At 37.8% G+C, this 14,514-nt stretch overlaps 2 protein-coding genes across 3 annotated transcripts in view; both read left to right on the top strand.

Moving 5' to 3' along the window:
- Positions 1-14,514, top strand: part of LOC113510525 (inositol polyphosphate-5-phosphatase A) — a 36,397-nt gene that overhangs the window by 6,597 nt on the left and 15,286 nt on the right. For both annotated transcript variants that reach the window (XM_052896829.1, XM_052896828.1), the window contains exons 3-8: positions 1,973-2,140; positions 3,494-3,619; positions 6,304-6,432; positions 7,123-7,281; positions 13,027-13,151; positions 14,016-14,123. In XM_052896829.1, the coding sequence (XP_052752789.1) occupies positions 1,973-2,140; positions 3,494-3,619; positions 6,304-6,432; positions 7,123-7,281; positions 13,027-13,151; positions 14,016-14,123 (815 nt within the window). The remainder of the gene's footprint in view (positions 1-1,972; positions 2,141-3,493; positions 3,620-6,303; positions 6,433-7,122; positions 7,282-13,026; positions 13,152-14,015; positions 14,124-14,514) is intronic.
- Positions 7,840-11,565, top strand: LOC128201109 (uncharacterized). Its single transcript, XM_052896830.1, has 2 exons — positions 7,840-8,905; positions 9,430-11,565. Exon 2 carries the CDS (start codon positions 9,435-9,437, stop codon positions 11,304-11,306), a length of 1,872 nt encoding a protein of 623 aa, XP_052752790.1. The 5' UTR covers positions 7,840-8,905; positions 9,430-9,434; the 3' UTR covers positions 11,307-11,565.

Here is a 14,514-nt window from a genome sequence, read left to right as displayed (position 1 = left end):
ACTGTTTCGCCCATGATACCCCCCATGCGTTGCCATTTCTGAGGAATCAGGTGTCATTCCTCCGTAGCAAGTAAATTCACGCCATATCTCATCCTTCAAACCGAAACACAGCCATGCAAACACAACTGCTTCACGGTTGAAACACGAATGGAACAGAGATACCCAGGCGATCAACTTTTGTACAAAGTCTCCCTCTGGTCTTGCCTCGTACCAGCTCTAAACGCCCTGAAGAAGACTTTCGGATAAAGTCGAAACAATTGTCAAATACGACAAAAACACAGTGAATCCATTAATCACCCGTTTTTATATAGAGATTGTATAAAAATAAACAAAAATTTTAAATATAATATAACTGTTTAGCTAAAATATCAAGAAACACTATTAATCACTTAAAATTGCATGTTATTAATAAACGTCTCTATTCATAGTTTTATTGGAAGATTTAATAGCTAACAAACTTATCTATTTTTATAATATTAGTAAGAAATTCCATTTTAATTTAGTAATTTTTGGATTAAATTATGCATACGAGGTCTGTCCGGAAAGTTCGTATAAAAGTGTTCTGGAATGCGAGAAAGAGGAGTGGGGAGGCCAGGTAAGCGCAGGACCCCTTCCTTATGTCCCTAACAATGCTTCAGTTCTGGTCTGACCGCCGTGCGGTGCGAACTGGCTTGTCACGCCATCTGTGAAGTTACCTCTTAACGAAACCCCGTCGGCATGGAGCCCGCTTCCGTTGAAGAGCAGCGCGTCGTAATCAAGTTTCTCTCGAAACTCGGCAAGAATGGCCGTGAAATTTTTGCCGATCTAATTCGATAAGACATCCGGGGAACCACGAACAAAAAAATCAAGAAAATCCCGCTCAAATGTCAAGACAATGTTGATTGTTTTTTTCGATGTTCGATTGTCCATCAAGAATTCGTCCCTCCAGGCCAGACAGTTGATGGAAAATTCTACGTCGATGTGCTCAGACGCCTCAAAGCTCGTGTGGCACGAGTTCGTCCAGAATTGGCGCGAGAGGGGCGTTGGATTCTTCACCACGACAATGCCCCTGCCCACACCTCTCTTGTTGTCCGTGAGTTTTTGAGTAAAAATTCCATTACGGTGACCGAACACCCCCCTATTCGCCGGATTTGGCCCCGTGTGACTTCTTCTTGTTCCCAAAAACCAAATTGGTACTTCGGGGGCGGCATTTGGGGGACATAAATGAGATAAAAAAAGCTACGACGGGGCAGCTGAGAAACCTACAACCAGAGGACTTTCAAGGAGCCTTCTCACAGTGGAAACGGCGTTGGCACAAGTGCATTATGTCACAGGGGGAGTACTTTGAAGGGGATAAAATTGATTTACCTGAATAATTGTAAAATAAAATTTTTAAAAAACTTTTATACGTACTTTCCGGACAAACCTCGTATATGACTTTATATGTAACACAGAAGGTGTTGCCACTAAAGAGTTGCGACATGATCACTCATAATTGACGCAATGGCAGCGACGCGAAAGGTCACTAGTTCAATTCCAGTGACGTCAACCTTAATTCCTTTTGTCCAATTTAACAGCGTCCCCATTACTAACAACCCCTCCCCCCTGGCCTCCTCCTCAGCAAGGTGACGTCTGCGACTAAAAATACCTTACTATTTAATCACTTTGTGATCGCGACCTGTGAAATGACTTTAAAATTACCTATTTTTGCACGACTGTCCTAAAAAAGGAGAATAATGTTTTCCGGGTTCATGTATATATGTGATTTTTTTTTATTTTCTCGATTCATCTTCATTTTCGAATCCATGCTTGTCTATAATCATTCACTGGTGCCCCGCCAGCGTATACTAATAGCGCAATCAGGGTTGTTATTCCATTTTCATCCCATAATATTTTTTTTTGTCGCTTTTCGACCCATTTTTCACTGGTCGATCATACCCAAAAAGGATTTTAATGATTTCGTATTAAAAAAAAAACCTGTTTTTACACATAGGCCCTTGGCAATATGTACTTCGCTCACTCTTCGCTGACTGACCTAAAGATCTGGGACTTCGATCTGAAGGCGTATGTAGACGTGCAAGGCAAGGAGATCCATAGCGGAAACATCGAGAAGGTCACCACCAAGGAGAAAGCAAAGTTTCCGCAACATTTCTTTCCTGAGGTATGTACTTTTGTTATACCAGAGGGAGATTACAAAAATCATCTGCTTGAAAAAATAAACATCTTGGGATATAGGCACTCTGTCATAAAGCAGATGTGCTTAGCTGTTTTTAAGTTTGAAGAGTATCTATGGCAATGAAATTCATTAATGCCGAAACAGTATACTCTGTTATGTCCATGGTACTTCTCATGTCTATAGGCGACGGTTACCACTTTCCATTAGGTGGGCCGTTAGCTTGTTTGCTATTCTAAGTCGTGTAAAAAAAAAATACAGTATTTAGAATTTTACCCGAGGGAGACTATACAAAAGTCGTTTGCTTGGCACCTCTGTCCCATTCGTGTTTCTATCGTGAAGCAGTTGTGTCGGCATGGCTGTGTTGCTGGGATATGGCAGTGAATTTACAGGGTACAGAGGAATAACACCTGAGTCCTCAGGAATGGCAACGCATGGGAGGCATCATGGGCGAAACAGTATACTCTGTTATGTCTATGGTACTGTTCATGTCAATAGGCGACGGTTACCACTTTTCATCAGGTGGGCCGTCAGCTTGTTTATCATTCTAAGTTGCATAAAAAAAAAAATTACAGTGTACGAAGACATAAAATTGTTATCCCCAGAAAAGACAACGCATGAAGGTATTCTGTGATATCCATGGTGTTCATGCTTATAGACGGTTACTACTTTCCATTTCGTCTGTCGTCAATTTGTTCCCTATTTTAGTTTACGTAATAAATGTGCTACACGATTTCCTCATTTGGTCTTTAAATCCTACTCGACGGGTTTCCACTGAAAATTAACGCTGTAGCTTCTCGGCTTCAGTATATCGCTGAATGGGACAATTTTGACAAACATTATTTGCCTCCTTTACACCTTATGTTACTCTGTATGAACCTTCTTTGTAAGTGTAATTGTGTTTGTTGAATAAATTATTAAATTCGAGAAGAGATAATGGATATTTGGAGGAACAACTTAGAACATTTAGATCTGAGGTAAATTATAAAAGTTCGAATTGTCACATCCGAGAATTAAGTTCGGATCCTCATTTATCGTCCAGTATTGGGTCCAGTATTGAAATGAAATTGATTGCAAAACACGCGATGATGGGAATACGCCGGGTATTATTACTAACTTTAATCAACAATATCTCAATGGTTGTATGTTCAATTCAGATTGACTCCGATTCTTTCCATCAATAATGTTCATTAACTTGATAGTTTGTGAAATGGTGATAGTTGAAAAATCGAATGTAACATATGTAGAAACAGCTTTGCAGTTTTGATCAGTGGTTGTCAAACCTCAAGCGCGATTTATCTACTAAGCTTGCTATTATTAAATAATAATACTGTTTTCCAGTGCAAGTGGTCCCGCAAAGGTATACTGCGAACGCGTTGGATGATCCGCGGCACTGCCGTTGAGTTCGTCAACATACATCTGTTTCACGACGCGTCAAACCTTCTCGCAATGGAGCCCTTCCCATCAGTTGGTATAATTTTGTCTATTTTCGTAATACCGACTTGCATACTTCGTAATATTTATGGTTAGTATAGATTACAGGCAAGATTCAACCGTATTAGAATATGTTTAAGGCTCATTGATAACTTCTTACGTTGTGAAACGCAACCAGGGGGCCTACCATGAAATGAAATTCCGAATTTTCGGGCTCAATTTCGTGTTTTTGTTCGTACCTAAATCGATCCAGTAAATGGAGCTTAACGTTTCATTCATCATAAATCCAATCCTAATAATAGTCCAGAGGAACGATATTATAATATTTTTTAATAATTTTAAATGGCATGTATTATGTAATTTTAACATCAAATTTCTATTTCGTTCGTCCCCGAAATTTCGGAAAATATTTCGTAGTAGGCCCTCAGGTTGTCTACCACGAGTTTATGAAGTTTGAAATACGAACTAAACACGAATTTGATGTTAAACTCACAAAAGAAACTATTTAAAAAAAAATACTTTTGTTCATTAACTTGTCGTTTTACTCATAATTAAACGTCATTTTTAGTACATTTATCTGTTTTATCGTACACATGGAATTTATGTCATTTTGGAATTGCATTTCATTGTAGAATATCAGTAGCCTCAGTGATATCAACACTAACAAGAATAATTATTAATTAATACTAAAAAAAAAAAATGCCTTATATAGCCAGAATATAGTAATACTAAATTACTTGTAGTATCTATTTTTTTGGGGTCACATAAAACATTAATAATTAATTATTTGATAATCATTTGCCGTGTGGTCCCGGCATAGAATTTGCAACCCTTTCCCATCCTATGGGTGTCGTAAGAGTCGACCAAGGGAGGGCTAGGGATGGGCAGTAAACTTCCCTCTTAAAACATATCTTAAGCCTAACTGCAGTTTTTTTTATGGGTGAAAATGGAATGGTAACCCCGCCTGCGCTGACGGGATACGCTGGCGGAGCACCAGTGAAGGGTGATAGATGAGAATGAAAACAGGCCAGTTAGCCCATCATAATGAATTCATCAGGAATTAACCATGATAGTTTCCAGGGAGAACCACGAGGAGGCCGACCTGGTTGTGTATATTGCTAGCAATGGGATTCTCAGTCTTCATTACTAATAATCCTTTTCCCCCCAGCCTAACTGCGGTTGCTAATTCGTCTGCTAAGTGTAGCAACTACTGGCAAAACCCCCAGGGGGAGGCTTATGTTCAGCAGTAGATAGTTAAGGGCTGTTGATGGCGACATTATTTAGTTTTCCCTGGTGCGTTGCTGTCCTGACGGGATGCCTCTTATCTATATGGTCTATTTATATATGGTCTAATAACTTCTAACCTTATTTACTAACATAAGTCTATTACTAACAAAATGAAAAATAACTAAATTTAAATTAAACTGTGACCCCATGATTTTACGATAGAAAGTTTGAGAAACACTGCCCCAGCTTCGTTGAAATCATAGTACAGGGGCTTAAATTAGGTTGTAAATGCAGACGTGCGATAAGGGTTTGACATGTATTGTGCACATGGCGTCTCTGTCTCGCCATCATAATAGGGAGGTAGAGGACCGCCATATGTTCAATTCACACGCCGCAGGCCAGATAGTGGTTAGTGAATTAACCATAATAATGAATGTGTAAATATGTACTAGATAACATTGTAACTATAGTCAACAACCATAGACTCGTCAATATAGATTTTTGATGTTTGATTTCTGTCCTTTATTTTTTTTTTATGCAACTTAGAATGGCAAACAAGCTGACGGCCCACCTGATGGAAAGTGGTAACCGTCGCCTATAGACATGAACAGTACCATGGACATAACAGAGTATACTGTTTCGCCAATGATACCCCCCATGCGTTGCCATTCCTGAGGACTCAGATGTTATTCCTCTGTACACAGTAAATTCGCTTTATTGTACACAAAAATTACATTGTTATAGTTTATCAATACATATAATAAAATCGTAACTGGTCCCTGTCTGTACATGGAAGATATATAGGAAAAACTATTATAGGGGGCTTTTTGAAAGCAATAGAATCTCATGTATTATGATTTTTAGAATTTTCGTCTGTCTGTACGTTTGTGCACGCTAATCTCAGAAATGGCTTAATCAATTTGAATGCAGTTTTCAATAATTCATTGTGGTTTATTCTACTTAACATTTAGTGTTTATTTTATTTCAATCGGTTCATAAATGAAAAAGTTATATCAATCTAAAGAATCACATATAAAATGACCGATCAATTAAATTGGCTGAAACTACAATACAGCTGGAACTACTAAGTGGGAAACGCCTAGTAACGAATATGTTAAAAGTCTATTATCCAAAAAGTGAGGGATGGTAGGTGAGAATGAAAGGGCAGGTCAGTTAGCCCATCGTGATGAATACGCCTGGAAATCATCACGATGGTATCCAGGAGGGAGCACGTTGTGGTCGACCTGACAGGGTATATTGTTAGCAAAAGGACTGGTAGGACGGTAGGTAGGTTTATAACAATCCCCTCCCCCCCCCTGAAAAGGCACGTGAGGCCATCGTGATGAATACACCTGGAATTCAGCACGATGGTATCCAGCGAGGATTACGTGACGGTTGACGTGACAGGATATATTGTTAGCAGTGGGATAAGGAGCCCGTATTATTAACAATCCCCCCCCCCCCCCACTGTACACTAATTCATGATGCAGGTGTACTGCCGGAGTCGGCGGCGCGCGTTGCGGCACACGCTGCGCCACCTACACTCGGACGTCAACGCCGCCCCCTACTTCATATTCGGCGACTTCAACTTCAGGACTGACACGGGCGGTGTGGTTAAGGTAATGGAATACATCGTAAGCCCTTGTTCTGGGTTTTTTTTAATGGGCGATAAGGGGATGGCTACATCCTAGATAGATATAGTTATATTTATTTTTCTCAAACATGCTTGGAAATGTGAGTATTATTTTGACAATCTTCTTCGAGATAAATCAAAATTGCCGTACTGGCCAGATACATGCGGGCAGCGGCCGGCAAAAGTTGTATGAAAATCCATATCTGTCATGTTTTGCGGCCAGATAAATTACTATGTAAACTCATATCTGTCCTGTAATTTAAAAATATAATGACCTTTTACTTCGAAACATGGCTACCAAGGAGGTAACTAATAAAATGTTATATTTAAATTTCGAACTGGCTTGCAAATAGAAAGCTATTTATTAAAAAAAAAGGAACATTATGGCGCATGAAAAATTATTATTATTCGTTATTCGTCATTGAACTTAAAAAGTAAAATTGTGTTTTTGATTTCCGCGCATTGTTTGAGAAAAGTACTATACAAGCCTTGGCCACAACTCGGCATTGATGAACTCACGTATGTGTGCCTCGGCTACGTCTCGGCCTACATTTGCACGTTCGTCCATCAATATCTCAGATGCTGGTCGCTGCAGTAATGTACTAATAAAACAAAGCAAAGAAAATATTCCCATAAATCCACATTCAAATATATATTATCCACATTCTTCCAACAGAAAGTGACAGAAGATTTGACAGCGTTTCGGATGCAGAACGGCAACAGTGCGGACTCATGTAAGCTCCAGTTCCGAGGGGCCGACCAGCGCGTGGTACTCACCATCGGCAAGAAGGAGTTCGCTCATGTCGATCACCAGAAGATCTTCAGGGAACCGTGGGTACGTTGGGTAATGTATTTGTATGTGAGGTAGTATACCTCGCTGTGTGGTCCTGGCATAGAATGGGTTGTCCCTACAGATGGGCAAAGCACCGGGTTTAAACCCGGTGCTTTGGTAAAAACCCAATAAACACCCATAAACTCCCATAATCACCCAAAAAAATAGGTTTTTACGTATTTTTTTGAAAATATGTAAGTAATACCAATAAATTATTTTTATAAATTGTATTGATCAATTCTACAATATTAAATAAAACGTTAACTAATAATATTTCAGGAAATTTTAAAAATCTATATATAATAAAATGAAAGTAATTAATTTTCAGTGTTTTCATGTTGCAGTTGATCAACATGTTGGCCTTTTGCTTCCCGTAGATACTTTAAAATTTCTTCATAACACCTCGTTCGCACACATGGCCGTATATATTTAAATTCTTGAGCCACTAACAGTCCGAAATACTCATTTCTTTTATCCTCTTCTCCATAAATTAAGCATTTAGAACAGTTTGTTTCTTCTTTCAGTAAATTTTCTTTTACTTTATCCTCGTTTTTTTCTTTGTTGCGACGACGCTGGGTAAATCATCTGGACACTGGGTCTCACTATCGCCAAATATATTTGGAGATCGGCTTCGGCTACGGCTTGGCAGACATTTTTTTCTTTCTACAATTTTAAATTAAATTTATTAGAATAAATGCTTCGAACACACGCGATCTAAGTACCTTTTGTGTTTATTATACCTTACCTACCTAGGTATAAAAAGAGTACTTACGTAGATTTTCTTTTATTAACTGTTTTATACGAAGATCTTGATCTCTCAAATTAGCATCCATTTTACTTCCAGTGATTATCAACTAAATTAATAATCCACAAAGTATTAAATAACGTTTTTATGAAATATTTAGCACAAAAACAATACCCTTTAAATATCGATCGTCAGTAACTGTGGCTGACTTACCTATATTCTAGCAAGCAGGACTGCCAGATGTGAAGGGGAAATCCCCAATAAATTGTTGCATGTGACTGATGATGTGAGCATGTTCGTTTCATAATAAAAATGTTGCCAGGTAACCAAAAAGTCATATGTTTTTGTGCGAATTACGATCATAATCTTTACGATCGTACATTAAAAAATAGACAAATAATAGTATGAGTACGATTTAAATCGTATATCTGTCAACCCTGCTAGCAAGACAGCGACAAAATCACGTTGCATAACAATGTAGCCCAAGCTTATATCTTATGAAATATACGGAAGAGATACGGACTTAGAAAAAACAGAAATGTTGTTCTTTGTGGAAGTCATTGATGAAATTCTATGTATTTTAGCCCGCAAACTTTCTTCAAACAAAAACAGCGCCATCTAGTATCGAGTTCTGTAATTATCTCTTTGTTTATGGATTTGAAGTAAGACCGCCACGCATGCAATACATTATGACTGGGGATTCCCCTATTCGTCGACGCTGAATATGAGGCGACGACAATCACTGTCAAACGTGTTCACTATTACTCTGACTCTGGTAACGTGACTTCCTGGTAACGTGTTAGGTAGGAAAAGCAGTAAAAAAGTGCATATTAAGGGAGCAGATTTGAAATAATATTTATACTTAACAAGAAATAATTAAAGGTAAGTGGATTTTTGAATGATACAATTATATCATGATCACTTAACAATTTTAACTTAAAATTAGATGTATTATTACAAGCTTTTATTTAGCTTGCGTTATGTAAATAAAAGTATGTAGGTATGTTCGTATGTTGATGCAATTATCCTCAATCCTCAACCGACTGGGATAAAATTTTCCATACACGTTTATTTTGGATGATAGTGCATAGTTAGCTGAGAGTCGTCATTGGATAATAATGGTGGATAGCCTAAGATGTGTACTAGATATTTATTTTTAACATAATATGCGTAAGTACCTAATCGAATTAAAGAAGTTGCTGAGAAAAATACAGAACAATACGATAATAAACTAGCGTCTGCGTTTAATCCTCCGAGGAGATGTAATTTTACAAAGGTTTTTTGTATTTATTTTATTATTTTTTTAATAAATTTATTGTAAATAACAAGAAATAATCATTGTAAAAAAATAGGCACTCTATTGTTGAATTTTCGTCAGACCAACTAATCATCGTTCATTTTTTTAGGTTCAATGGGGAGACCTAAAGATTTACGCATATGGGAGCACTACCGTACTTTACCAAACAAGTCTGTTTCTTGCAAGCTTTGTAATAAGGTCTACAAATTCAGTAATGCTGCCAAAATGCTTCAACATCTTATCACTTGTCCAAAATCTCCAGAAACATTAAAAGACTCTATGAAACTTATAAAAGATAGCTCGTCCAAAACCAAAATGTCTGGACTGTCAGAGATAGAGACAAATGATTCTTTTATAAGCCCCTCGTCGTCTGCTAACACTACAATAAATGCTGAGTTTCAAGACACCGATGATCATATAAAAACAGAATTAGCGAGAGCTATATTTGTAACAGGGACGCCATTATCGATGGTGCAACATCCTTTATGGATACAATTTTTCGAAAAATTGCAACCAAAATTTAAAATACCTTCACGTAAAGCTTTAGCGACAAAATACTTAGATAAAATATATAGAGAAATGCGTTTTGAGTTAAATGAGGAACTAAATGCTTGTAGTTACTTACACCTTCAGTGCGATGGCTGGTCTAATTTAAGAAATGAAGGAATAATAAACTTTCTTATATCAAAACCTCAACCTGCATACGTTAAAAGTTTGAATACAGAAAGTAATCCTCACACTAGTGAATACCTTAGCCAAGAAGTTGAAAAAGTAATGAAAGTGTATGGAGCAAATAAGTTTCTTGTACTTATTGGCGATAACGCTAGAAATATACAAAAGGCATTCGAATTAACAAAACTCAAATATCCACATGTTGTTCCTCTCGGTTGCTGTGCACATATCCTTAACTTGTTGTGCCAAGATATTGTAAAGATACAAGAAGTAACTGTGTTTATTATGCAAGCCATAAATATAATAAAAACTGTTAAAAGGAGTCAACGATTAAGTTCCTTGTTGATAAAATCAAGGCAGGGTGAAGATTCTACACAAACACTAAAATTGCCTTGTGCTACAAGATGGGGAAGTCATGTTACTTCGTTAAAAAGTTTGAAAGCAAATAAGATAGCTTTGCAAATATTAACAGTTAGAGAAGATGTGGTAATTTCAAGAGATATTAAAGATTTAATTCTAAGTGATGATTTCTGGACGAAGACAGGGGAATGTATAAGTATTTTGGAACCAGTCACTGAAAGCATATTTTACTTAGAGAGCGACCAGAATCGTTTGCATCGCACATACATTACATTTAGAGATGTACAAGCTAAGATACGTTTTGCATTAAATGAGATTTCGACATTGAGCGAAGAAAGCAAACAGCAGATTCTAACATCAGTATCTTCAAGATGCAATATGGCAATGAGGCCAATACATTTTGCAGCATATATTCTAGACCCCAGGACTCTAGGAGTCGAACTTACTCAAGAGGAAGAACTTAAGGGTATGGAGTTTATCTACAATTTAAGCCAACACTTAAGTTTGTCAAATGTAATGGCAGATTTGGCGTGTTATAAAGCTAAAGAAAACTTTTGGGCCAGAGGATTTGTATGGAGCTCATTAGATAGCATTGAGCCCCTAATATGGTGGAAAGGTATTTGTGGTTCCACTGAGTTAAGCAAAGTAGCGATTCGTATTCTATCAGCTCCCTGTACTTCGGCAGCCACTGAGCGTTCCTTTAGTATCCAAGGCTACATACATAATAACAAAAGAAATCGACTTACAACTGAAAGAACTGAAAAAATTTCATTCATTTGTTATAACTGGAATCTTAAACATAAAGCTGAATGCGAGGACATTCAGTTTAATGAAGAAAATACCTTAGAAGCTTTCATTGAGCAAGTAAATGAACATAACAGTTTAGACGAAATAGAGCCTATCGAACCTATACAATTCATCGCTTGTAATAACTCTGAATCTGACAGTGATTGACTGTAGTTTTACATTTTACTTTCATCTCTTTCTTAATAAACTCAAAATCAAATTAAAAGTTTTTTATTCTGTAGGCTGCATAATAATATTGTCTATGTCCAGTATAGTGGACGTCTTGCGGCTGAGATGACGATGATGAAGTACAAAATCATAAACACCCAAAAATTTGGGTGTTTATGGGGTTTAAACCCAATAAACCCAAAACACCCGGTTTTTACCCACCAGACTTTAAACCCACCCAGGTGGATTGCCCATCTCTAGTTGTCCCCTTGCTTTTCCGTGGATGTCGTAAGAGCAACTAAGGGAAGTTATTGGTCGAAGAATGTGCAGCAGTGTCTCTCTCTTAAAACATCTCCAAAGTCTAATTGCGGTTGCCAACTCGCCTTCAAAGCGTGGCAACTACTAGCAAGTCTCTCCTGGGAAGGCTTACGTTCAGCAGTAGATGTGAAATAGTAATAGCCCTTTTTATTTTAAACACGAAGTTGCCATATTAAAAAGATAAGAAACCAGCCATAGACATATCAGTATTTTTTTTTATGGGTGAAAATGGTGTGGTAACCCCGCCTGCGCTAACGGGATACGCTGGCGGAGCACCAGTGAAGGGTGATTGATGAGAATGGAAACAGGCCAGTTAGCCCATCATGATGAATTCATCAGGAATTAACCATGATAGTTTCCAGGGAGAACCGCGAGGAGGTCGACCTGGTTGGGTATATTGCTAGCAATGGGATTCTCAGTCTCCATTACTAACAATCCTTTTCCCCCCGACATATCACAGTATTATAGGCTAGCAACACACATGCAATTTTGTATAAAACAAATTGTGTTTGTACATAGTGGAAATTTGAAAAAAAAACACTGTTAATGTATTTATTTATTGCATTCCGTAATATAATTAGTAGATAACATTTCAACTTCAATTATAAACGAGAGAGGAGGACAACTCTTTGTTTTTTACTTTAGAAATAGTCTAAGGATCTGTTACAATATTATCCAGTCATTAAAATTGTATCACGATAGGTATGTGTTTTCTTATTATTATGCATTATTTAATTTTACCTTTTATATATACTTTTTAAGTATAATGAAAATTGTCAAATTAAAAAATCTAATGAATTTGAATCTAACACTTGTGACACCGTAACAGCTATAAAGCCAAGTAGTCAAATTGTTATAATACATTACTGCAGCGGCCAGCAACTGAGGCATTAATGGACGAACGTGCAAATGTGGGCCGAGGCGTTACCGAGGCACACATACGTGAGTCCATCAATGCCTAGTTGTGGCCAAGGCTTGTATAGTACTTTTCTCAAATAATGCCCGGAAATCAATAACACAATTTTACTTTTTAAGTTCAATGACAAATAACGAACAATAATAATTTTTCACGCGCCATAATGTTCCTTTGTTTTTTTTTTCAATAAACAGCTTTCTATTTGCAAGCCAGTTCGAAATTTAAATAAAACATTTTATTAGTTACCTCCTTGGTAGCCATGTTTCGAAGTAAAAGGTCATTCCATTTTTAAATTATAGGACAGATATGAGTTTACATAGTAATTTATCTGGCCGCAAAACACGACAGATATGGATTTTCATACAACTTTTGCCGGCCGCTGCCCGCATGTATCTGGTCAGTACGGCAATTTTGACTTATCTCGAAGAAGATTGTCAAAATAATGCTCATATTTCCAAGCATGTTTGAGAAAGATTATATTTGCAGCTGCAACGGTTCGACAAAGAATTGGAGGCTCTCCGGCCCCACCTGTACGAGTTTCCCGTAAAGTTCCCACCGTCATATCCCTTCGAGGAGGACGTACATCTACCTACGCATTATATGAAGACGAGGTGAGAACTGTTCTATATTTCTGTATAATTTATTTCTCTATGTATGTATTTTACTAGAGGGAGACTTTGTACAAAAGTCGATTGCCAGAGGTACCCAAACCTCTGTCCCATTCGTGTTTCAACTGTGAAGTAGTTGTGTTTGCATGGCTGTGTTTCGGTTTAAAGGGTGGGATATAGCGTGAATTTACTGGGTACAGAGGAATAACATCTGAGTCCTCAGGAATGGCAACGCATGGGGGGTATCATGGGCGAAACAGTATACTCTGTTATGTCCATGGTACTGCTCATGTCTATAGGCGACGATTACCACTTTCCATCAAGTTGGCCGTCAGCTTGTTTGCCATTCTAAGTTGTATAAAAAAAACTGGTTTTATCATAACTGAAGTGTTTTTTTTTTTTTTTGTTAAACAGTCTTAAATTATTTTTTAATACTGAGAATGGCAAACCAGCTGATGGCTCATCTGATGAAAAGTAATAACTGTCGGCCGTAGACATGAACAGTACCGTCTACGTCACAAAATACACTGTGGTACCCATAATACCCCGGGGGAAGGTACTACCCATAATACCAGTTCCTGTCCATGTCAATATACCCTATCAAGCCGACCTCCACGAGGTCCCCCCTGGAAGCCATTGTGCTGAATTCCAGGCGTATTCATCACGTGACATACATGATAGGTATCATGTATATCACGTGAATAAAAAGGTAGGTCAGTTAGCCCATCGTGATGAATACACCTGGAATTCAGCACGATGGTTTCCAGAGAGGACCGCGGGGAGGTTGGCCTGATAGGGTATATACTAACAATGGATTTGGCAGTCCGCATTACTAATAATCCCTTCCCCCCTTATGATTTGTTGTAGGTGTCCAGCGTGGTGCGACCGTATCCTACTGTCGCAGTCAGCGCGACTTCTAGTCCAGCATCAGGATTCCGGTCGAATTGGAGACAACAAGCATTTACATTCGTCCAGGTATTTTTTTTATACAACTTTGATGCAGGGCTGGCCTATTTTGACGCCCCTGGGAATATTTTTGACGGCGCTCCCCGACGTAACTACGACGTAATAATTGGTTACCGAAAACCTGCTGTTCTCACTGTTCACTTCTAAGTATGACACTTTATTCGTGAGTCGATCTAATGGCGTCCTTCTATATTAAAAAAATACTTAATTTAAAAAAAATCGACTATAAATATCTACATTATCAGCAAGTGACATGGGCTGGATTTGATTAAACTAAATAAATAAATATTCCTACACTATCCATGCCAAGGTGGGGCGGGACATTAGTTTTAAATAAAATTTGTTTAAACTTTTTTTTACTGGTGCATTGTTTTTTTTTTTTTTTTTATGCAACTTGGAA

This window comes from Galleria mellonella, unplaced genomic scaffold (assembly GCF_026898425.1).
Source record: "Galleria mellonella isolate WM207_F2 unplaced genomic scaffold, CSIRO_AGI_GalMel_v1 utg35, whole genome shotgun sequence".
NCBI classification, from domain to species: Eukaryota; Metazoa; Arthropoda; class Insecta; order Lepidoptera; family Pyralidae; genus Galleria; species Galleria mellonella.
This window is presented reverse-complemented; position numbering and strand designations above follow the sequence as displayed.